Here is a 24,270-nt window from a genome sequence, read left to right as displayed (position 1 = left end):
TGTGCGCCTCTATGGCCCAAAATGCTCTTTCGCGGTGCGTTTCTGACGACTTCCGGCGGCTCCTCTCGCGGGGATTGGCTGTTGGCGGCTTTGCAGCTAAGCTCGTGTGCGGCGGCAGTGTCGGCAGCGGCTGCAGCGAGAGAGTTTGGCGCGATGGTGAGAAAGGCCCCCGCGGCTCCCCGATCCCCCGGCCTCTGGGGCGATCCCAGCCCTGTACATCTTCTCCTCGTCTCATCCAGAGCGAGCGTGCAGCTCCACGGCCCTCCTGGTCGTGGTTCGACCTTTCCCCTTCCCGCCGCGGAGAGGCAGGGCCTGGCACTAGGCCCCGGAGCCCGGGTCCGCCCTGCGTTTGCGCGCCCGCCTGTAGGCTCCGGCGAGGCGTGCGGTGTGGAGGATGCACTTTCTCCCAATTGCTGCTTGATAGAGGCAGGCGTGGACATGCTGCTCTGTCCCACCGGACTCTCTGGCCGAGTGCAGGAACAATGGCCGAGGGATGTATGACAAACCAGTTCCCAAAGCTGACAGATGCAGCGTTCTGCACCCAGCGTGTGGGCCGGGAGGGGTCGTCTTTGCTTTGTAATGTGCTTCTCGGCTATTTCCTTTTGTTTTTCTGTGCTCTGTCTTTAAGTACACATAGAACGTTTTTTCTCTTTTCCAAGATTCCAGATGCCCGATTTGGCGTTTCTCGCAGCCCTCAATCCTGTACTTACTCGTAATTTACTACTCATAATCTCTTGGGACTGAAGGCTGAAAAAGATAGGCTCAGCTGGGGGTCTAATCAGGGTGGTAGTGGAGTAAGTGGGTATTTTGATTGTGTTTTATATTTTATTCCACCAAAAAGGAGATGCTCCTAGGGATTATGAGGAATCATGGTTACTTCCACACTTCAGCTTTCGTTTTCTGATTGCTGCAGTTACTGTTAACAAGTTATGGAGCTGTGGTTAACAGCTTTTTAAGGTTGTACTTTTTTAAATTGAGATGTTTTAGTGTTTGATTCCACATAGTTTCCCAGAGAGGACTAGGAATTAGAAGACCGGGTTTCCAGTTCTTGTTTTGTCATACTATCAATGTGACCTTAGATCTTTTACTCTGAGTTTTCATTCTTTGCTTTTTAAGTCACTACTTGGTATTGTGTTCAAATACTTAGATTAAAATCCGAGAAAGTAACAGCAGTTAATATCAACAACCCATTCTCTGTTGGGCAGATATCAGTGATAATTCCTTATCAGTCCAAGTAGCATTAAAAATTAGAATTTGTATATGAATCAAACAATTATTGGTTCAACAATCTTAAATACTTTTGCTTTATCAAGGATACAAGTTTCAGCTTTGGATTTTTTGGGGGGTTCGTTTGGGAGGAGCATTTGAAGCTAATGAGCAAATCGTACATAATATTTCTGTAGCAGGAGAATGATTCTTAAGAGTTCATGTGTGTGAGACTTTTAAAAAGTTAGTAAGGCCGGGGGCGCCTGGGTGACTCAGTCCGTTAAGCATCCAATTTTGGCTCAGGTCATGATCTCACAGTTCATTAGTTCGAGACCCCACATTGGGCTCTCTGCTGTCAGCATAAATCCTGTTTTGGACCCTCTGTCCCCCCTTTCTCTCTGCCCTTCCCCTGCACACATTCTCTCTTTAAAATGAATAAACATTTAAAAAGTTAATAAGGCCAGATTATTCATTAAAGTGATTCACCTGTGCTTGGTAATTAGAATAAGGATTTTATTAAGGTAATTCTGCATAATTTTTACTGATTTAGGTTTTATAATCTTATTTTTCTATTGTGGCAAGTTTGAATATATATATGTATATATATTTGTTTTTATGTGCTTATATTTTGCATATATATTTATCTTTGTTTTTTAATAACACAAAAGGGCTTCGAAAATAGCTCCAGTAAAAAGAATGTGACTAAAACTGATTTGGGAAGTTTTATGATCTTGAACTGTTGACAGGAAGGCACTACCGCTTAAAAATAATACCCATTTTGCCTGTTTTATTAAGAGGGCATGAGCAGGGGAGAGGGGCAGAGGGAGAGAGAGAGAATCTTAAGCAGGCCCCACGCCCAACGCAGAGCCATACAGGGGTCTCAATCCCACAACCCTGGGATCATGACCTGAGCTAAAATCAGGAGTTGGACACTCAACCAACTAAGCCACTCAGGGGCCCCAAATAATACCTGTTTTGACTACAGCTTTGTAAATGTAGTTTTTTGTTCTTAGTAGTTTTTAATCCTTGTCTTTGGGTAGTAAGTATTGAAAATAGTGAGATTTGTCAGAGGTTCATTTTAAGATGTAAGAGGTAACATACTGAGTAGCCGTTTCCATATTTTTATTCTCTTAAGTAAATTAGTCATTTAATTTGCATTAGAGTAAGAACAAAATTAATGTAGTAGCCATTAGTATGGCTAATGTACCGAGCAGGTGCTACTGCAGGAATGCTAATGTGGTTTCTATAAAATTATTTTCTTCTCAACATGTGGCCCATTGAAACTACTTTTTTTGAGTAGGTGGCTTACAAAAACTTCTGTGTAACAAATAATCTAATAAACTGCTTTCTCTGGTTTATAATCCCTATTTAACAAAGGCCTTGACTGTTATGGTCATTATAGGTCAGAATTACCCTTCATTTCTTGTCACCAAGTTCTATTTTTATCTGAAATCCTCAAACTTTTCATAAGAATGAGTTCTTTTTTTTTTTTTTTTTTTTAATTTTTTTTAACGTTTATTTATTTTTGAGACAGAGAGAGACAGAGCATGAATGGGGGAGGGTCAGAGAGAGAGAGGGAGACACAGAATCTGAAACAGGCTCCGGGCTCTGAGCTGTCAGCACAGAGCCCGACGTGCGGCTCGAACCCACGGACCGCGAGATCATGACCTGAGCCGAAGTCGGCCGCCTAACCGACTGAGCCACCCAGGCGCCCCAAGAATGAGTTCTTGATGGAGAGGGAGGATTATGAGCAATTCCTTTACCTTTTTTTTTTTTTTAAGTTATTTCTTTTAAGAGAGAGAACCAGCAAGGGAGGGGCAGAGAGAGAGAGGGGTACAGAGGATCCAAAGCAGGCTTTGCGCTATCAGCACAGAGCCGGATGTGGGGCTTAAACTCACGAATCATGAGATCATGACCTGAGTTGAAGTCGGATGCTTAACCGACTGAGCCACCCAGGCACCCCCCTTTGCTTTTTTTATTTTTAATGATGTTTTTCTTTTCCTTTTTTTCAAATGTTTATTTATTTATTTTGAGAGAGCTCACGTGTATGCAAGTGCAAGGGGAGGGGCAGAGAGAATCCCCAGCAGGCTCTGCACTGTCAGCCCTAAGCTCCACTCGACTTGGGACTTGATCTCACCAACTATGAGATCTTGACCCAAGCCAAAATCAGAAGTCCAGTGTTAACTGACTGAGCCACCCAGGCACCCCCCTCCTTTGCTGTGTATGTAGTGTTCAGAGTACTGGTTTTTGGGTTTGTTTTGTTTTGTTTTCTTTTGTTTTTTTGGTTTTTTTTGGGGGGGGGGGTGCCTATCCAGAAACTCTAGGCCTTGTCTATTTCGGTGTTGATTGTTAAAAATTATCATTTCAAAACATTTTGGGGGGCCTGTCATAAAGTATTTTTGCGACCCAAAAATAATAGTACAGCAGAGGAGAAGGTTGTCATTATTTTGCCCAGGAGGAGACAGGGGGTTCCAGTACTACTGGTATTTAGTGGGAATAGGCCAGGAATGCTGCTGAACATCCTGTGGTACACAGGACTACTTCCACAAGAAGGACCCTTCCAGCCCAAGCTGTAATAGCACAGAAACTGAAATAGACCCACTAACGAAAACATGTCCCCTCAGTGAGCATGCGGTGGAAGATGTTAAGTCTATTTGCTATTCTTCAGGCATATTCACATTTGTCACAGTGTGATCATCTATTTTGTGTGATCCTAGTGGTTAAAAATACAGGATTTTGAGATAGCATAGGCTTTTAAGGTGAGTCACCTACTGGGTGAATAGTTCAGTGGTTTCTCTAGGGTAACGTTAACTATATATATTAATTTTGTGCTGCCAGTTTGTCTTCTGCCTTCACGTTGGAGTCTAAGCCACAGATAAGATGTAACTCCACTGTTGTGCTGAGATTGGAAAAAGAACATAGATCGATACAGTGCTTGCAATCACTAATAGTGTTTCACTTTTTCTCTCCTTTTATCAGCCCACATCTGATATTTTATTAAGGAACTTAATAGGGCTAAAGATAGAAAGTGACCAGTGGAGATAGAAAACCTAAGTGATCTAGTTGGGAAGAAAGATAGGAAAGAAAAAACTACTGTTTTTTCCCACTATTCACCCAGTAGGTGTACAGGGTAGCTTATGCTGAATGCTTACAGGCAGTAAGTACAACAGGAGTTCAAGAAAGCAGCTATTAAGGACTGAGAGACTGAAGAGACCTTACAGAGAAGCCGTCCATCTTCTTTTTTTTTTTTTTTTTTTTTTTTAATGTTTATTTCTGAGACAGACATAGCATGAGTGGGGGAGGGGCAGAGAGAGAGGGAGACACAGAATCAGAAGCAGGCTCCAGGCTCTGAGCTGTCAGCACAGAGCCTGATATGGGGTGCAACCCATGAATTGTGAGATCATGACCTGAGCCGAGGTCGGTCGCTCCACCGACTGAGCCACCCAGGCGCCCCAAAGCTGTCCATCTTCTGACGCTGCACTTGTATAAAGGCAGAAATGTAGGAAGAGCACCCTAATTAATAGTGGGTTTCTTTAAAAATTTTATTAATAGTGTTTTAATAACCATTTGTGTCATGACTGAGGGTTTTATATCATACTATGAATTTCTCAAATATGAGTTAGAAACTTATGTTGATATCACTTTTTCCCCTGTAGTCTCACACCATTTTGCTGGTACAGCCTACCAAGAGGCCAGAAGGCAGAACTTACGCTGACTATGAATCTGTGAATGAGTGCATGGAAGGTGAGTTTAAACACTAGTCAAGAGTTTGCTTGTTTTTTCCTGACATTCACTGTAGACCGTGTCTCATTTAGGAACTGGGCTTATTTTTCCTCCACATTTCTTGAGTTACTAATTTGAACGGGGAAGGAAGATATTAAGGACCATATTTGTTGAAAGTTGAAACACTGATTATACGTATTGTCTTTCTGCTGCAAATATTATTTTACCTTTTTTTTATCCAGCTCATCATTACAATGAATGACTTTCTGAAGCCTCCCATTTTTATGTTGATGTTCTTTGTTATGTTAGGTAAATATCTTACAGGTATTCTTTAAGTATTCTGGTTAAACTCCAGCACTATAGCGGTAAGGCAGGCTCTAGGGATGCCTTCAGAACCTATTAGTCCGCTCATTGAACAGATAAACATTAAAAGCTGTTGAGGTTTGGTTACAGTCCATCATTGTGTTAGAAAATAAAAATTATCTCAGAGAATAAAGGCAAATGGAACCAAATAAGTATAATTTATTGTGCATTTGATAAATTGGCACCACCCTGAAGGGAATAGTGAGTGTGTCTTTACTCCATAAACCTTTAGGTGAGAGCCCATAGATCGGATCGTCACAAATTGGATTCATCCTTACATTTAATCATTACATCAAGTAAGCCAGGTGTGGACATTCCGAGCCCTTTTGCAAATTGTCCATTCTTCACTTCTTCCTGTAACACACTGTTTTTGCTGCTGGGCATGTCCCCGAATTTGTTGATTATCCAGAGCTAACTGGATTAGACTTAAAATCTGTCCATTTAAAGCCAACAGTGGGTAGATCTGGGGGGGAAAGCTACTGGTAATAATTAGAGACAGCTTCTAGATAGTTGGCACCAGGCCTTCCTGATTGCAGGTTCTCTTAATTTTAAAAGAAGAGGAGGCTCTTGTTCTTCCCCCTCTTTAGGACCCTTCCTCTTCTGACCATGGTAAACTTTGTGCACATGCTGCCTTAGCACATTATTGCTTTACCTTATATTATCATGTTTGGTCTTTGATTCTGCGGTACTCTGCCAATCTTTGCTGATATTAGTGAAGCCTATTTTTTTAATTTAATACATTTTACTTATTTTTTTAATTTAAATTTTTTTATGTATTTTTTAATGTTTATTTTTGAGAGAGACAGAGACAGAGTGCAAGCAGGGGAAGGGCAGAGAGAGAGGGAGACACGGAATCTGAAGCAGGCTCCAGGTTCCGAGCTGTCAGCACAGAGCCCAACATGGGGCTAGAACTCATGAACCAGAAGATTATAACCTGAGCTGAGGTCGGACACTTAACCAACTGAGCCACTCAGTCGCCCCAATACACTTTATTTTTAGGAGCACTTTAAGGTTTACAGAAAAATTCAGTGGAAAATACAGAGTTCCTATGTACTGCTATAGGAGTTCCATATACTCCTGTGTTCCTATGTACCCCTCACCTCCACAGTTTCCCCCATTAATAACACCTTGCATTTGGAGTTGTATGTTTGGTAAGGTTGGTGAACCCGTTATTGATACACTGGTACATTATTGTTACTAACTAAAGTCGGCTATGAACTAAAGTCCATTATTAAAATTATTAACTGAAGCTTATATTAGGTTTGTTCTTGATGTTGTACAGTTCTGTGGCTTTTACTAAATGCATAGCATCATGTACCCATCGTTACAATATCCTACAGAATCATTTTCGCTTAACCCCAAAACCCCTGTGCTCCACCTGTTCATCCCTCCCCACTTCACCCTTTGCACTCTGGCAGCTGTTGGTCTTCCTGCTGCATCCATAGTTTTGTCTTTTCCAGAATGTCATAGAGTTGGAATCATTACCGTACGTAGCCCTTTCAGACTGGTTTGTTTCACTTAGTATGCATTTAAGGTTCTTCCATTTCTTTTTAAATTAATAGATTTAATTTTTTTTAAGAGTAGTTGTAGGTTTACAGGCAAACGGACTTGAAAGTACAGGAATTCTAGCACACCCCTTCTTCCCTTACCCCCTCCTCCCTGTTTCCTCTGTTACTTACATATCCTGTATTAATGTGATACGTTTGTTAAAATTGTAGAACCAATGCTGATACATTATTATTATTATTGAATAAAGGCCATATTTTCCATTCGTGTTGAGTCTTTGCTTTGGACATTTTTTGGGGTTTTGGCTTACGTACAATGACATGTATCCACCATTTACTGTCCTAAAAATCTCTGGTGCTTTATCTTTTTCTCCCCCCAAAACCTCTGGCAACCACTCATCTTTTTAATGTTTCTGTAGTTTCACCTTTTCTAAGATGTCAGCTAGTTGGAATTAAACAGTATATAGCTTTTTCAGACTGGCTCTTTCAAAAAAAACAATGTGCTTTTAAGGTTCTTCCATGTCTTTTCATGGCCTGATAGCTCAGTTCTTTTTATTGCTGAATAATCCATTGTTTGGATATACCACAGTTTGGTTATCCATTTGGCTAGGGAAGGGCATCAAATTGCTTCCAGGTATTGGCAGTTATGATAAAGCTGCTGCAAACACTCGTGCAGGTTTCTGTGTGGACTCGAGTTTTCAAGCCCTTTGGGTAAACAGTGAGGAATGTGATTATTGGATCATATGGTAAGACTGTTTCGCTTTGTGAGAAGCTGACAAACGGTCTTCAGATGTGGCTTTACCATTTCACATTCTCACCAGCAATGAATGAGGATTCCTGTTCCACGTCCTTCACAGCATTTGGTGTTGTCAGTGTTTTGGATTTTTGTCATTCTCATAGGTATATACCAACACGTCTTGTTTTAATTTGTAGTTTTCTAATGACATGATGTTGAGTATCTTGATAATGCTTATTTGCCATTTGTATATCTTCCTTGGTAAGGTATCTGTTCAGATCTCTTGCCCACGTTTTAATTGAGGTGTTTGGGTGTGTTTTTTGTTTCATTGTTGAGTTTTAGTATTGACTTCTTTGCGTATTTTTTGGATGACGGTATTTTATCAGATCTGTGTTTTGCAAAGATTTTCTCCCTGTCTGTGGCTTGTCTTTTCACTTTCTTGATAGTGCCCTTTGAAGCACAAAAGATTTAAATTTTGATAAACTCTAATTTATATATGTTTTTCTTCTGTTGTTCTTGGTCTTGTCATATCCGAGAACTGATCGCTTTATTCAAAGTCATGAAGATTTGTGCCTATAATTTCTTCCAAGCGTGTTATAGTTTGGGCTCTTACATTTAGGTCTCTGGGCCATTTTGAATATTTGTATAGGGTGTGAAGTCTAAGCCCCACTTTATTCTTTTGCATGTGACTATCCAGTTGTGCTAGCACCATTTGTTGAAAAGACTATTCTTTCTTCATCAAGTTGTCTTTGTGGACCCTCTTTTCTATTCCATTGATCTGTATGCCTATACATAAGCAATACCACACTGTCTTTGTTACTGTAGTTTCATAGTGAGTTTTGGAATTGGTAAGTGTGAGTCTTCCAACTTTGTTATTTTGCAAGATTCTTTGGGTTATTCTGGGTCTCTTGCATTTCTGTATCAAACGTTAGGATCAGCTTGCCAATTTCTGCAACAATAGGTTGGATTTTGATAGGGATTGCACTGAATTTATAGATTATTGTGGGAAGCATTACCATCTTAATGTTAAGTCTCCTGATCCATGAACACGAGATCTTCCATTTATTTAAGTCTTTACTTTCAGTGACATTGTAGTTTTCAGTGTATGTCGTATGCTTTTTTAATTACATTTATTCCTAAGAATTTTACTTTTTGTTGCTGTTTTCGTAAGTTCGTGGAGCTGTTTTCTTAATTTCATTTTCAGCTCATTTATTGTTAGGGTATAGAAATACAGTTGAATTTTATATATTAATCTTCTATCCTGCAATTTTGCTGCACTCATTTATTATTAGTTCTAATGGTTTTGTGTGTGTGTGGTTTCCTTAGGATATTCTGTATATAAGATCATGTCATCTGTGAAGAGACATAGTTGCACTTTTTTTTTTTCCAGTCTGAGTTCCTGCTATTTCTGTTTCTTGTCAGATCACTTTGGCTAGAATCTCCAATATGATGTTGAATACAAATGACAAGAGTAGGTACTCTAGTGTTCCTAATCTGAGTGGGAAAGCATCCAGTCTTTCACCATTAAGTATGATGGTGGAAGTGGGTCAGTGCCTTTTTAAGATAAATGGTGAATTTCTTTCCCTGGTTATTTCCTTTGCACTTTTCATCTTTCTGTTCAGTAACTCGTGAGTGATATTCTTTGATCACAGTGTGTGTACCAGAACCAATCAAAAGCCCTAATTCGGATATAATTTAGCTTTTTAATAGATACCGTATATGCACTTTGAAATACATATAGAAAGGGGCACCCAGGTGTCTCGTTGGTTAGTGTCTGACTTCGGCTCAGGTCATGATCTCGCGGTCTGTGGGTTCGAGCCCCGCATCGGGCTCTGTGCTGACAGTTCGGAGCCTACAGCCTACTTCCGATTCTGTCTCCCTCTCTCTCTGTCCCTCCCTGGTCTCTCTCTCTCTCTCTCTCTCTCTCTCTCTAAAATAAATGGACATTAAAAAAATTTTTTTCTTTAATTTTTTTTTTAATGTTTATTTATTTTTGAGACAGAGCATGAATGGGGGAGGGTCAAACTCACTGACCGTGAGATCATGACCTGAGCCGAAGTCGGACGCTTAACCGACTGAGCCACCCAGGCGCCCAAGAAAAAATTTTTTTAAAGGTGCTCTTACAATAATCTCTTCCTTGGTGCCAGTTTTGTTTTTGTTCTTGCATTGTATCAAAATTGGAAAGCAGACCCACAGTGTCATCACTTGTTTGAACTTTTCTGTGACAGGTCTTTAAAGTTCTTTTAGATCTAGTGGCTTGAAGTAATCATTTTATTGTTAAGGCATAATATACTTAACATTCTGGCAAATGTATGAAATTTAAAGAAATCCACTAGTGACAAAAATTAAAAGTGGTCAACTTACTGTCCTTTTCCCAGCCCAACTTTGTAAAAATAAAATATTACGGTATTGCTATATATTTGCTACTCATGCCTAAAGTTTATACAACTGTAAGATCTTGGTTTTCCTCTCTCTTAGGCGTTTGTAAAATGTATGAAGAACATCTGAAGAGAATGAATCCCAACAGCCCCTCTATCACATATGATATCAGTCAGTTGTTTGATTTTATCGATGATCTGGCAGACCTCAGCTGTCTTGTGTAAGTATCGGCCACCATATCTCTTAAGTTGTATCTTTCTGTTGTTTATCCATTTGTTTGATTTTGGTATTGGGAGCTCACTGTGTGCCTGACTTTGATCTTTGCATTTTGACTACTGTGTAGTAATATTTCATCTACGTATGGCTTGTAAGTTAAGTTGGTAACATAGAGCTAATGGCACAGGAAAAGTTAATAGTTTTGCTAATTGGTGGCCATCAATATGCAGAGAGAATGCTGAAGAAGAAGTTCAAAGTCCTTCAAAGTGCTTCTTTGTTTCTTGAACCAAATAGTCTTTTTTTAGTTTGTTTGTTTTTTCCCTTAAAGTCTTTGTCCTAAAGCAGTTGGCTTTGGCTAAGATGATGCTGTTTTCATGACAAAGGAAAATGAGAGTACCTTATAATAAGATCATCTTCAGTCATCAGGTGCTTGAATATTAATTACATGCCAGATACTGTGCTAGAAGTAAATACGCTCTTGAAAAATATATAGGTCTTATTCACAGGGACTTCCTGGGATTCCTGGATTACCACTGGGGCCAGGCCAGGACTTGCTGTCTCACCAAAGATTCCTGTGGAAAATTCGCATTTCCTTGGAACATTTGAGTTTTATTTTGCTTCCTGAAAACAGTCCAGTGATTCAGGTCTGGTCTTTAGTGAAATGTATTAATAAGAAAGTTTTATTGTAACTATTTCAATATAAAAAGCTCATATAAGAGGCCAACAGGGCTGTAGGTATTCTTCTGTGTTGGCTTGTATTATCTATAGTTAATTTGCTTATAGTAGGACATACAGAAAAAGCAACACATAATCATTTAACAAACGTTGGTTGAGTGCTGACTGTATACCGTGCTTGTTCTAGGCATTGGGAATTGAGCAGTAAATAGAGATGGAAAGGATGCCTGTGAAGCTACAGAGGCGTGAGGGGGAGAGCACAGGACATGAAATTGCAGGGGCAGGAGGGTGGTGATGTCCTAGGAGCCAACTTGAAAGTATTTCATATCACTAATAGGCCAAATTCATGAGGACTGAGAATTGACCCCTGGTTCAGCAGTGGGAGTCTTTGATGACTTCCAAAGCAGTTCTGGAAGAGAGACAGGAGTGAAATCTTCACAGGTTTCAGGGAGTTGAAGGTAATGGGAAGCATAAAAGGCAGCCAACACAAATAACTTTTTTGGAGAATTTAGCTTGATAGGAAAGCAGAGAAATGGGATTATAGCTGGAAGAAGAAGTTTTTTTTTTTTAATTTTGTTTTTTTAAAGGGGGGAGAAATAATGGTAAGTTTGCAGGCTGTTGGGATGATCTAGTAGAGGGGGAGAAATTGATGGCTTTAGATAGGATATCAGACATTTCATTAAATAGAGTAGGGAGGGCAGGCAGATGTGGAGAGCTTGGGGAAATTACTATGGTTGTTTTAGTTATCTCAGGAAAACAGGAAGGAATCATTTGAAATTAAGGATGAGGGGGAAGATGTTGGAGGTTTGTGAAAAGAGGTGCAAAATAATCTAGGAGGGTGAAGGGATTAGGGCAAGTTGTGATTTCTGAGGTACCTGATAATGAATTTAAGATGGAATTATTAGTCATTATGGTGTTGGGTTTTTTCCTAGTCAATCTTAGCCTGGGTGGATTACAGGTGAGGCTCTACAGGTAGAGAATCAGCAAAGATTTTGCTATAAGTTTAGGGTGTATGTAAGGAAGTATCCTGCAAGAGACTGAATGACTGTGAAACATAAGTGGGGGTTGGGGTGGGGTGGAGACAGAGGTAGGATCTGTTATAGGTCCCAGTGGGGTCACGGAGTTGTTGAAGTTGGGGTATTGGGAAGTAGTGCAAGAATGAGATGCTTGAATTTGGGAGACTGAAGGTGCTGGAAAGCTATCTGGCCAAGGGAGGGTGGGAGATGAGCTCCGGGAAGAGAGGAGTTCAAGGAACTGAGAGACCCCGATGTTGGCAGAATCATTTACTGGATGAAATCACCAATAATGTATACATTTACTTTGTAGACTTTGAGAGCAGGGAGGTTTGTTTTTGTTCACTGCTGTAGCCCCAGTGCCTTGAATAGTATTTGGCACATAGTTGGTACTGAGTAAATATCGGTTGTACAAATGCACATCACCCTTATAATATGATTTGAGGTGTAGCTTTTTTAAATTATTGGTAATCTTCCTTTTTTCCCATTTACATTTACAGAGCTTCCCATTTACAGAGCTATCTCTGGAATTGATAGGATGGTCTCAATAAAAGTGAAAGAATCTAATGTGACTTCTCTCATGCTGAAGTTGTCTTACGTTTTGAGAAATCGTAAGGTTTTTATCTGATGAAAATATGGTGTTTTTAATACAGTTTTGTTCCAGGTGTGTTTGTTTTGGGACATTTTCACACTTGAGCTTGAACACTAGATGTTTCAGTTGGAACTTAAAGATTTTAATAGAGTTCACATGCGTGCCCTCACCTTGTTCTTCAAATGAACTACTGATTTTATTTTAAAAATGAATAGCTGTCTTATTTTATAACAACTACTTGTTGAGACATCAGGTACCTAATGCTGATGCTTTGGGATGTGGCACACATTCTCAGCAGATGGGGAGTTACTTAAAGCCAAGGATCATGTTTTACTCCCCTCAGGGGATTGTGGGTTAAGAGCTAGCTGGAGTTTTAGAACTAGACACAGCTGAGTTTGAACCCTGGCTCTGTCATTAGCTAGCCCCCCGCCGCACCTCACCCAGGCAGATGAGCTTAATATTGCTAATCCTCAGTTTGCTTGTTTGTAAAATTTAGAGAAATCTACCCACAGGACTACTTGAGGGGATCTAATACTTGCTTAGCACGGTGGTATTGAGTATATAGCAGAAACTCCATTTTTAACTAGCTTGACCAAGTCAGGGCAGGGTTTTATTTTATGTTTCAATGAGTAGATGAATTCTTTAAAATTAGCTAAGAGTAAAATGATATGAGCTTCAAATTCCACATGGGAGTTAAACTATACTGTTAACTTAAAGAGGTGTTATGTTGGGTTTTTTGACTGTAAACTGTAGCTATTTAGGATTCGATCTCTAATGAAACTTTTTTGGTCTCTGAAAACTTACAAAAAAAATTTTGTTTAATGTGTATTTATTTTTGAGAGACAAAGAGACAGAGTGTGAGCAGGGGAGGGGCAGAGAGAGGGAGATACAGAATCTGAAGCAGGCTCCAGGCTCTAGCCTGTCACCACAGAGCCCGACTTGGGCTCTCGAGCTCATGACCTGAGCGGAAGTCGCATGCTTAACAGACTGAACCACCCAGGCGCCCCTCTGAAAACTCTGAGTCAACTTTAGGTTTTAAAACCATTTTGCCCATATGACTTTGTTATTTGAATATTCAGGAGAAATAAGGTGTTTTTCCAAAGAGGTCACCTATTGCCATGGTGCTTCCAATGGTAGCACATCCTGCTCCTTTCCTTAATCAGGGTTGTGACTTGGGCTGTTACTCCTCAGACCAGGAATTGAGTCCATTTTTGTAAATTGTCATGAGCTTATTGCTTCTATCAAATTTACATGGCAGCGACATAGGACTTTTTCTGATTTTTCTTGTTTAAACCATATAGGAGGAAATGAGCAATAAATAAGTTGATACTTTGTGACATAATTAAACCCTGGACAAACTGACTGCATTAATAGTAAAATTTAGGCCTGGAGGCTTGGTACTTCATATATTTGAAATCAGAATACAAATTTCTTCACAGTTCGGAGAGTGGTTAGGATTTTTTAAATAAGCTTTTTAAGTTTAAAATAATGGCCTTTTCAATATACAGGCTTTCCTTGTTTGCCTAAAGACAAAGGGACATCTTTTCATCCTCAGTTTTGGAATGCAGACTTACTACTCCTAATTAAGGAGACAACCTGGTATCAGTGAGGACGCTGGCTAATTTCACTGCTCAGACCCACAGCTTCTGTTCTTGGATAAACCTGCATTCATAGAACATAACACAGAAGATTCATCTGTACCAAGAGCTAGGGATTTTGTTAATGAATTTAACAGCTAATTGTCTGATTTCAAGTGCCAGTAAACAGCTGTCAACTCACAACTTGCCACAAAAAAAGGCATTATTATTTCTTCAGTTGAAAAATGGCGTGCAAGTTGATGGATTCCTAAATGTTCACAAACCAAAGTCATCTTGCTGGGGGAGATGGTTTAAATAAGTCCCACCTGGGTATAGTTCTGAAAAATTCGATTCCTTTTTTAGTTCTTTCCCAGTGTTGATGTAAATATTGTAGTCTGTTGTACCATACCCGAATTAGACTAGATTAACCCTTATTTAATTAGGAAGCATGAATAAAGAATAATCAAAGAAAATTGTTTAATTTTTTTTTAATATTTCTCGTAACAAAAGGACATTAATAAAAATGAAAAATGTCCTTTTTTTTTTTAAACGTTTTATTAAGGTAGAAGGTTTATACATTTTTAATAAACCAGATTCTGACCTTACTATCCAGGGGAAGAATATACTGGTATAAAACATTCTGACTTTGGAGTTTGTCTCTCTTGCTAAAAGTTGGAGCATAGGTTTCTAACTTAGTGTTTTCGTAGTGAGGAGGACTCCTGTCCAAGAGTGTTTTAAGCTTCTACTACTTGCCCAAGTCACTTAACTAATAAGTTGCTTGTTCTTTGCTTTTTCCTTATTAAAAAAAGGGGGGGAGGTGATAGTATCTACTCAGGGGTTGTAATTAAGATTGAGTGAGTTGATTCAAATAAGTACTTAAAGTAATACCCAGCAGTTGGTAACTTCTTAATCGTTATTATCACTTGTATTTGTATATAATTTTTTGCTGAGAAGTTAAAAAATGAAACTTCTGGCTCAAATAAAACAATAATTGGTAAATTAGATAGTTTGTTTTTCTAAAGTATCCCTAAGGTTTGTTTTGTTGTTGTTGTTGGGTTTTTGTTGTTTTTTAGGCAAACTCCATCTTTGCCTCTCTGGAATTCCTTATAGTGTTTCTACCACGTGACGCACATGGCTTTGAAATGCTGAAGTGCTTTGTTTTTGTCCAATCTGTGGTTCCTTATTGTCTGCTTTTTTTATGCCCAGGCCTTAGTTTTTTAGCCCCAAAAATGATTGTATTGCTTACCCAGCTAGATTTCAGTGGTAGGTCACCTGGAATGTTTGTACTATTGGAGTCTTCTAAGGATACACCTCTAGTGATTGTCTATTAAGCGATACCTTGGCCTCAGAAACCCTGGCGTCCCACTGGAGTTTCTTCGCTAATGCCGATCCTTGCACTCCTGGCTGATAAGAAGCTCATTCACCTTCTAATAATTCTCCACCAGCCTCTAGTGTGATTTATTTTAAGAAGCAAATCCTGAAATATAGGTTAAAAGATTTTCCTCTCTTAATCCTTTACAAAGATTTTCAAAGTTTTTTTAGTTAATTGTAACGTATATAGCAAATCTCAAGTTTGTACCAGTGTTTGGTTTTTGTCTTATTTAATCACTAAAGAAACAATAAACCTTGTAACTCTATAGGAGAAAGAACACAGTTTCTGGTCATACTGTGTCAAGAAGTAGATGTGTAACACAGCAAGCATTTAACTTAAGATTTCTAGACCTTGGTTTCTTTTTTCTGCTAGAAGATTGCACTAGGTGGTCTAACGTTCCTATCGCTTAAAATTCAGCATAATGTAAGCAGCTCTTTTATGTTTTCATTAAGTTCATGTATAAACATATACATGAGCTTAAACATATACATGGCACACCTGTGCCATCATTGGGCAATTATAATTTGGGGTTTTAAAAACACGACGATAATTGACCATTGTAACTTTGCTTATTACTTTTCTGTTCCTCAGTTACCGAGCTGATACCCAGACATACCAGCCATATAACAAAGACTGGATTAAAGAGAAGATCTATGTGCTCCTTCGTCGGCAGGCCCAGCAGGCCGGGAAATAGTTGAATTGGAAGCAGTAGGGGGATAGGGGTGGGCTTGGAACACAGGTGTGTACAGCGTGCTGTAGTGGAAGTTTTGTATTATAGGAACCCTGTTTCCATTTTGGTATACTCTAGCCAGGATTGAATGTATTAGATGAAATGTGAGGATCTTGTTCAATCTGAAACCCCCATTGCCCCCTTTCCCCCCCCTTTTTTTTTTACTTAAACATTTTTATGATAATTTAGATGGAAGTTGTTTGTCAGTTAATGTTGGTTCCAATCCTTCAAAGTGTTCATATCTTCTTTATAACATTCACTATACTAACCCTTCTTCAGGTTGGGGTGGGGGGGGTGGTGACAGTTTAGTTAAATGTCCTACAGATAAAGTCTTAGTGAAAAATGAATAAATGTTCTTTAGCTATATTTTCCCCTTGAGTGATTGTTTTTTTGGCGGGGGGGTGGGGGGTGGTGGAGGGTCTCTGAACAATTGCATTTTCTTGCAAAGCATTATCGGTCTCAGAGCCGGTAGGCTGCCACGCAGAGAATTTGAAGAAAGCTTATGTGTGTGTTGAATACATTTCACTGTGGTTTATATGAAGCTAACAAGCTTTTACCTCATTTTTCCATTCTTGTAAGTTGAACCTCAATTGCAACTCCAAGGTTTGTACTTGACATTGCTGCAAACATGATGAAAGATTTCCTGGTGACATAGCTTGTCTGCAGCAGCTGCCAGGTTAATTCCTTAGTTTTGGTCACGTACTCTCTGGGAGGATCTTGGAGAGACCACAGTAAAGGACAAGATAATTTTGTTTTTAATGAACTATGATCACATTGTGACTCAAACATATGCTGTTCTGTACCTCCAGTCATCAAGTCCGTGTACATTCCCCGATTCTGCTATCTTCATACTTCACCGATAGCCAATATCTTGACACATTCTAAGATTGGCAGTCTTTTGGGAGGCTTTGTGACTGGCCTTCCCCATGTCCCCACTCCTACTTCTACATTAGAGCCTTAAATATTTTTCTTACTTTATGCAGAACCAGATTCTGAATTAGTAGTTCTGTGTGCTCACTTTTTCTGTAGAATAATGATTCTATTAGTGAAGTATCATCACTGTATCAAAGGATTATTAAAATTAGGGTGCCTTACCAACTTATGTATAGCTATGGTTAATGTTTTACTGTGAATCAGCCAGATATTAAAATGAAAATGTTCTCACTGAAAAAGGAACAGATCCAAAAGTGAGTCCAATTGTCCTGTTTTTCATTTGGGCCTATCCTGCTGCTAGTATAGTTTTATTTTTGTAACAGGTGTGATCTTGGCTTCCTTTTTTGAAAAAATTCTCTAGAGCACATTTGGGAGGAATGGGACCCCTTGCTACTCAAAGACAATACAGTTTCTGGTATTGGGCTTAAAGAGGAAAATACGATTTTCCTAAGGAATGTGGAAGACATCCGGGTCCTAGATGTTGGATAATGAGAGCAAAGAGGAAGAGATCAGTATTTTGGATGATACTTTATAAGGCTTAAGGAAGAGTAGGACTGGAATAAATGTGGAGAAATACACATTTAACTATGTCCAGCATTACACAGAAAAGGAGCAGAGGGAGACTTTCATTGTTGAGGTGAAGTCTTCGATAAAACCTTCAGCGGTTTGGCCAAGCTACAGCCACTGTTCCCCTGTTGTTCAAGGGTTGGAGTATTGATTGTGTGGCCTTTCCCCAACCACAAGTAAAACAGGTTTGATTTCTGTTCATACAGGGATCGTTTATACTGCTACCTAAAAGTGAAACCTGCACCGGACCAATTACAAAGTTCCCGATTCTCTAATGTACCTTATTTTATATACCTGAGCATTTCTAAAATATTTCTTGACAATGCTACTTCTCTCAGCATTCGATCTAAGAAGTTGTAGGAGCGTAAAGGAAGATTTTAACTGTTTGACTTCACTTGTGCTTCTCTGGTTTAAAATATTTATAGCAACTCATTAAATGCCTTGGGCATTATTTGGACAAGATACATATCTTACTCCTATTGTTTGGGGTGGGAAAATATTATTACCTTTGTTCAGATACATTTAGAAGAAAGGCCATTAATTTATGTGTTAGTGTAAAGCTCCTAGCAATAGCACTTAGGCATAGCATTTACGGCTAAGGAAACATTTTTACATAGATCTTATTTAATCATCATGGCAGCCCTTTGAGGTTGGAGATAATTGTTCCTCTATTAATGGCAAAAAAATAGGTTCAGATTGTTCAAATCCTTCACCCAGGTCACACGGCATAACCACAAAGATTTTGCTAGGTGTAAAAGACATGGTCTTAACCTCAGATCTTGAGGGAAGTAGGAAGCCCCCACAAAATGAATAGCTGTGAGCTAAATAATGGATCTCTGACACTTTTCAAAGGGAGCTTTTGCGATTCGAGTATTTAGATTCACAAGACCTGAATAAGGTCCCATTTGTCACCAGTTGAATCAAAAGCATACAGGACAGGGCGCCTGCGTGGCTCAGTTGGTTGCATGTCCGAGACTCTTGATTTTGGCTCAGGTCGTGATCCCAGCTTTGTGGGTTCGAGCCCTGCGCCTGGCTCCACACTGAGTGTGGGGCCTGCTTAAGAATGTGTCCACCATATTTTTCCTAACCCAAGGTCAAATTTGTCCATGGAGCAGAAGTTTTGCTAATTCTTTATCCATAGGTATTTAAGAAGTGTGAGATGGCACACCTAGCTGGCTTTCATGCAGAAGCTAACACTTGAGCTGGGCCTCGAGAAACGGCTGAGCTTGGAAAATAGGACAACAGGACAGAAGTGATAACAAGGTAGTAAAGCACTGTAACGTTTGAAGAACAGCAAGGAAGCCATGGCCGGGGTAGGTAAAGTGCGTATTTAGGTGAGCAGTGGTATAAAGGCCGGGAAAGCTAGTAGTCGAACCCCTTGAACATAAAGCTGCAGACTTGAACTTCGTAGGCTTTTGTGAATAATCTTTAAAGATTTTTAAGGCAAACCTGTCAAAGCTGCATTAGGAGGATTAAATCCACTGCTCTGTGTAGACTAGATTGGAGAACTGGAGACTATAATGTCCCAGAAGCCAAGTCAAGAGAATTTTTCAGTGAGACAGGTAAGATGAGGAATTATAAAAAGGCTTGGGTTTGGAATTCAGGAAATTTTTTCAGGAGTGTAACGCGAAGACAAAAACCACTTGCAGATAAAAAGTACAGGAAATGACGAAGCATAGGCAAGAAAGGCAAAGTCCACTGGAAACTCGAAAGAAGAAAGTGGTAATACGGAATGAGGAGTTGGAAGGACACATGTTTTTTTTTTTTTTAAATACAGGTAATTTGTTCATGTATATAAGTAGAGGAAGGATCTAAGATTTAAAAAATTTATCATAATACATCCATAATCGTAGGTCACAAGCACAATATCAAAAGGCTAACCATGAAAATAATGTAACATTGTATGGCGATTATACTTGGAAAAAAAAAAACAGCCAAGCTCTAGGCTACACAGAAAGGCAAGTGAGGGATGGGCCAAGAGATGAGGGGCTGAGAGACTGAAATCATGAAGACATTTGGGAGAGAAGTTACAAGAGGCTAGATGATAGTCCGAGGGGAATTTCAATGATAGAAACTTGGAAGGGACTAATTTCTCGGTGATTCATTTTCCTGTCTCCTCCACTACTTAATTCTACCTGGAAGCCTGATCTAAGAAAGATATTTGCCCTTGGAAGACAATAGTAGTCCTTTCAGCTACATTTAGAGATCCCGTGTCAACTTACCTGGCACACTCTTTTTTTACAATCACATGCTTTAACTAGGTATTCGATTTGAGGCATACTGTGCAGAGCTTGGTTTAAAAGTCTCTTCTGTGCCAAAGGTAATTTTCTTTATGCTTTCCAAGAGAGTGGGGAGAAGGCTAATGAGGACTGATTAGATCACTTAACTGAGACAGGCCCTCTGTCCTTGTCAACAGATGTTTGAATTTAAAGTCTCTAGACTGGAAGAGAAATGGGATAGAGCATGATTTTTCCCTTGGAAGCCTGAGGGAGGAGGGGTTGCCATGGTAACGCTAACTCACTCACTTACTGGCGTTAGTTGTGGACTATCTACTCAGTTCCAGGACCCCCCCAGGCCTGGCCAATTACAGTGGCTCTCTAGTCTGAGAAAAAGAGTATGTTTGAGTCTTGCTCCAGGGTGAACAATTTGAAGAGCATCTAACAATGCTGGGGCCCTTCTTCCCAGTGGCCCTGGCCCTTCCAGAGACTGCTTTGTCCTTGACACTGACAGCGGGCCCAGATGTGTGTTGGAAGCATGGTTACCCACTTTCTTCCACCCACCATGCAACTCCAGGAAGGATTACTGTAATGCCCTTCCAGTTATTAAGCAAGTCCCAGTAGGAGGTTGCAGTTGTAGTGAGGGAGGGGGGTTAGCCTCATACTCCCTTCAGAGGAGTGTTAAAAAGGATTCAAAAGTACGGGTACCGAAAGGCCATTTGAGTGCATGTGCTCATTCATATGAAGTCCCGACGCAGCTCTTCGGGATCTCCAAAGGTGGGAAGTCTTCATACTCCAGTGATTGGGTGGCATCTCCGAGCCAGGTCCTCTCTGCCTCTGTTCAAGTACTTGGATGGAGAAATTACACTTTCCCTTCATGCAAAAGGCTAATGGTAACTACTTGCTAGAGTATTTGAATCCCGTGTGACCTGTTACGTGAACAGTGACCATCTCTAACATATCCCAGCAATCCCTGCAACTGAACAACCTAGATACTGGGATTGTACGGTTTGTATGAAGGATTCTGTATCACCCTTTCAGTGGACCACCCAACAGTAAGTCGGTGTCGGTGCTCAACATGGAGCACGCTGTCCTGAGAGTCCGTGGATAGGGAAGGATCACTCATTCCCCCCAAGGACAGCCTCCTCACCCCGCCCCGGGCTCTGACAGCACCCCCCATCTGGCCACCTTCTGTATGGGCATCTCTCCCCACTTAGCCCAACTTCCCGCTCCATGCCACCCCTCACGGGCCCTTCTCCTGCTTCTCCATAAAGATGGTTTCACGTGGTAAACATTTACGTGGCCATATGATAGAAATGCTACCCCAATAGCAGTTGTGCTGTTCATCGCATTTCCAGTGTTTATCTTACTCCTTAGGACAAATGTAAAGCTTTGTAACTGTTACTACAAAACCATTAAACTCCTAAGAATATTGTGCATGTATATATGTGTGTATATGTGTATATGTGTGTGTGTATATGTATATATGTATACGTATATGTTACACTTTAATAAAGTTTATTCTAAAGAAATATTTAATACTGTTATTAGAACAACCAAAAAACAAACAAACAAACAAACAACCAGAAAGACGTCTAAGAAAAGTCATGTTACCATAATCATCCCTGTACCTCTCTAGAGGCCTGGGACTCCGTGACAGTCCAGCCCCCAGCTGATCAGACAAAGATTCTTCCAACACCTGCTGGCTTTCTAACGGGCTGTCCTGTAACACTGGGAAATATCAGAAGACCTGATAAGAATGCGAGGGGTTGCTGTTTTCTTTCCCTTCTCTATTAAGCCTTTTCAAGAAATGTTTTAAAATTACTAACGTTGCAGGGCGCCTTGACTGGCTCAGGCGGTGGAGCATGGGACTCTTGATCTCGGGTCATGAGTTCGAGCCCCCGTGTTGGATGTAGAGATCACTTTAAAAAAAAATAAAATCTTTACAAACAAAAAATGAAATTACTAAAGTTGCCAAGCACATCAGTGGTGATCCAAGTGTGGGCATAACCGTGTCTCACCTTGATCCCATGCCTTTTTCATTGTCTTGCATTTGACGTGTTGTTCCTGTTAGAAATCAGGGTTGAAAACGAAGGGCGTGCGGGAACCTCCCATCACCGGTGTAGATTCCATCAGCATTAAGGAATTATTATGAGGTTTTTTGGTTATCTTTTAGAGCCTGTACTGAACTATTGTCAGATAAAATGACATCATATCTGTGATTTGTTTCAGAATAATCCAGTACGAGTAATGGAGATGAAACAAACGAGGTCGGTCATACATTGATAATTGTTGAAGCTGGGTGGTGGGTATTCATCTCCTGGCTTTTTTACATGCTTGAAATTTTCCACAATGAAAAGTTTAAAAAAAAAAAAAAAGATTGAGAGTGTAATGACAATCCTGTCTTGACGACTGCATAGCTATGGTGTTGCAGCCAGTCTGGTCGTCTCTGGGGCTGGCGACGAGCACCTGTCCCTTGCGCCTGTACCGCACCGTGCCTCGTGTTCTCTGCCCCATCCAGCCCGGAACCCTGCCCGGCTCCCACACATCACGAGCCCGGAAGAGGAAACGCCACATTCTCAAGGCAGGACATATTTGGGTCACAAATGAAGCCTCGCTCTACAACCTGGCCACTCGGGCGGGAGGAACTTGCACGGAAACCGAGCTAGTGTGCTGTGTCAGGCTGGTATTCTGGGAGCCCGAGAGCAGCAGCGGATGTTTGGAGCCACTGAAGCTGCCTTTCTGACACATGCTAATGAGCTGCGTTCCGGGATGTAAACAGAGTCAGCACTTCAAACTGAATTCTGGTAGAATTTAACAACCTTTGCTTAACCATCTCCCTAGTTTGCTTCTGACCGGACACAGCGCGCCAGTCTGAAAGGAGGCATTCCCACCTCTGACAGCTTTACAACGACAGTTTTTAAAAAGCTGCCAACTCACGCCCAGCCTCAGTGTGGGTAATTGCACTTGGCACGTCGTTCCTGTTAGAGGAAAGCAAATGTGTTTTCTGAATACCCAATTTCAAGCTTCTCGGCCCCTCTCCGTAATCTTCCTCAGTCTGGTTGGGAGGTGAGCTGTCATACAGGGGGACCATGTGCTAGGAGTCAGAAGGACTCGTTAGGCTGACACTTGAGAGCTGATTTTGTCATGCTAACTTCAGTCCCTTCCTAAGTGAGGACCACCAGTCTCCGAGGAGACTGTGATCATTGCCTGTTTGCAAAATTAGGTCTTTCTCTACAGAGTAAATATGCTTCGAGTGTGGGTAATTGTATCAGTTGGTTACGTGGTCAGAGCGAAGGAGGCCCACACATGAATGTCCCTCCTGTAGATGGGTTAACTTTTCTGTTCCATAAGAGCAGACACTCATCTTGAAAACACAGGCCAGTTCCAGAGGGAACTCGTCACCCCTCCCCACTGACCCCATCCAAAACAGCCCTTCCCATCTTAAACAGGGCTGCCAACCAGCCATTGCACGGGCAGCAATAGAGGGGGTGTGGCTTATTGGGTCATATGTCAAACTGCAGGAGAAGCCAGAACACAGATGAATCTCCGGGTCAAACAAAACCAGAAACATGGGCAGTCAGGAATGCCTACCAGTTCTGGTCTCTGTCCCCCTTTATGTGTCAGCTCCGTTTGTCCCAAAGATCAGCTTCTTCCACTTAGTGGGCAACACGGCTGTCTGCAGAGTCTTTAAACCAGTTTAGACTCATCTCTCTGGCTCTTTTTTTAAAAAAATTTTTAAAGCTTATTTATTTGAGAGAGAGAAAAGAGTGAGTATAGCATACACAAGCGAAAGAAGGGCAGAGAGAGGGAAAGAGAATCCCAAGCAGGCTCCACACTGCCAACACAGAGCCCTATGTGGGGCTCGAACTTACAAACTGCGAGATCAAGAGTCAACGCCTAACCGACTGAGCCACCCACGCACCCCATAACCAGTAGTTTTTTAATGGTTATCGCGTGCCAGACCTAATGGCAAGTTCCGGGACAAAGCAGACATGTTTCTACCCAGAACCCTGACTCAGAGCCAGCTTCATAGGCATACAACCTATGCACTTAAAAGTTGTACAGGGCCCAGGGCTTTGAGGGACCCACTCTGCCGTTGTCATTTTTGAAATTCTTAATAATTTATGAATTAGGTGACCCATATTTTCATTTTACACTGAACCCTGCAAATTACATAGCCAGCCCTACCCTGGCGATAACTCCAGAAAGCTCCCCAGCTCTCTCAGAGCTGAAAACAGTTCAAGGACAAGCCAGTAACCCCTGCACACTGTCAATAATTTTAACAGGACTGTCTAATATATTTAAAGAGATGTAAAGAGTAAGTGATTTACAGAGATAGTTAGTTTAAGAATATAATTCTAGGAGGGGTGCTTCGGTGCCTCAGTGGGTTGAGCGTCCGACTTTGGCTCAGGTCATGATCTCACAGCTGGTGAGTTCGAGCCCCGGGTCGGGCTCTGTGCTGAT

The 24,270-nt window shown here is 40.8% G+C and overlaps 1 protein-coding gene across 1 annotated transcript; it reads left to right on the top strand.

Moving 5' to 3' along the window:
• The first annotated feature begins 6 nt into the window (after positions 1 to 6).
• ERH (ERH mRNA splicing and mitosis factor) lies at positions 7 to 16,453 on the top strand. Its single transcript, XM_042943619.1, has 4 exons — positions 7 to 156; positions 4,863 to 4,950; positions 10,012 to 10,132; positions 15,949 to 16,453. Exons 1-4 carry the CDS (start codon positions 22 to 24, stop codon positions 16,049 to 16,051), a joined length of 447 nt encoding a protein of 148 aa, XP_042799553.1. The 5' UTR covers positions 7 to 21; the 3' UTR covers positions 16,052 to 16,453.
• The last annotated feature ends 7,817 nt before the right edge of the window (positions 16,454 to 24,270 follow it).

This window comes from Panthera leo, chromosome B3, assembly GCF_018350215.1.
Source record: "Panthera leo isolate Ple1 chromosome B3, P.leo_Ple1_pat1.1, whole genome shotgun sequence".
NCBI lineage: Eukaryota > Metazoa > Chordata > Mammalia > Carnivora > Felidae > Panthera > Panthera leo.
The sequence above is the reverse complement of the archived record's forward strand: the minus strand, read 5'-3'. Positions and strand labels throughout refer to the sequence as shown.

Coding starts and splice junctions, on each gene's coding strand:
- ERH (XM_042943619.1), top strand. CDS start 22: ATGCTCTTTCGCGGTGCGTTTCTGACGACTTCCGGCGGCTCCTCTCGC. Junction 157..4,862: donor CGAGAGAGTTTGGCGCGATG/GTGAGAAAGGCC, acceptor TTTCCCCTGTAG/TCTCACACCATTTTGCTGGT. Junction 10,133..15,948: donor GCAGACCTCAGCTGTCTTGT/GTAAGTATCGGC, acceptor TCTGTTCCTCAG/TTACCGAGCTGATACCCAGA.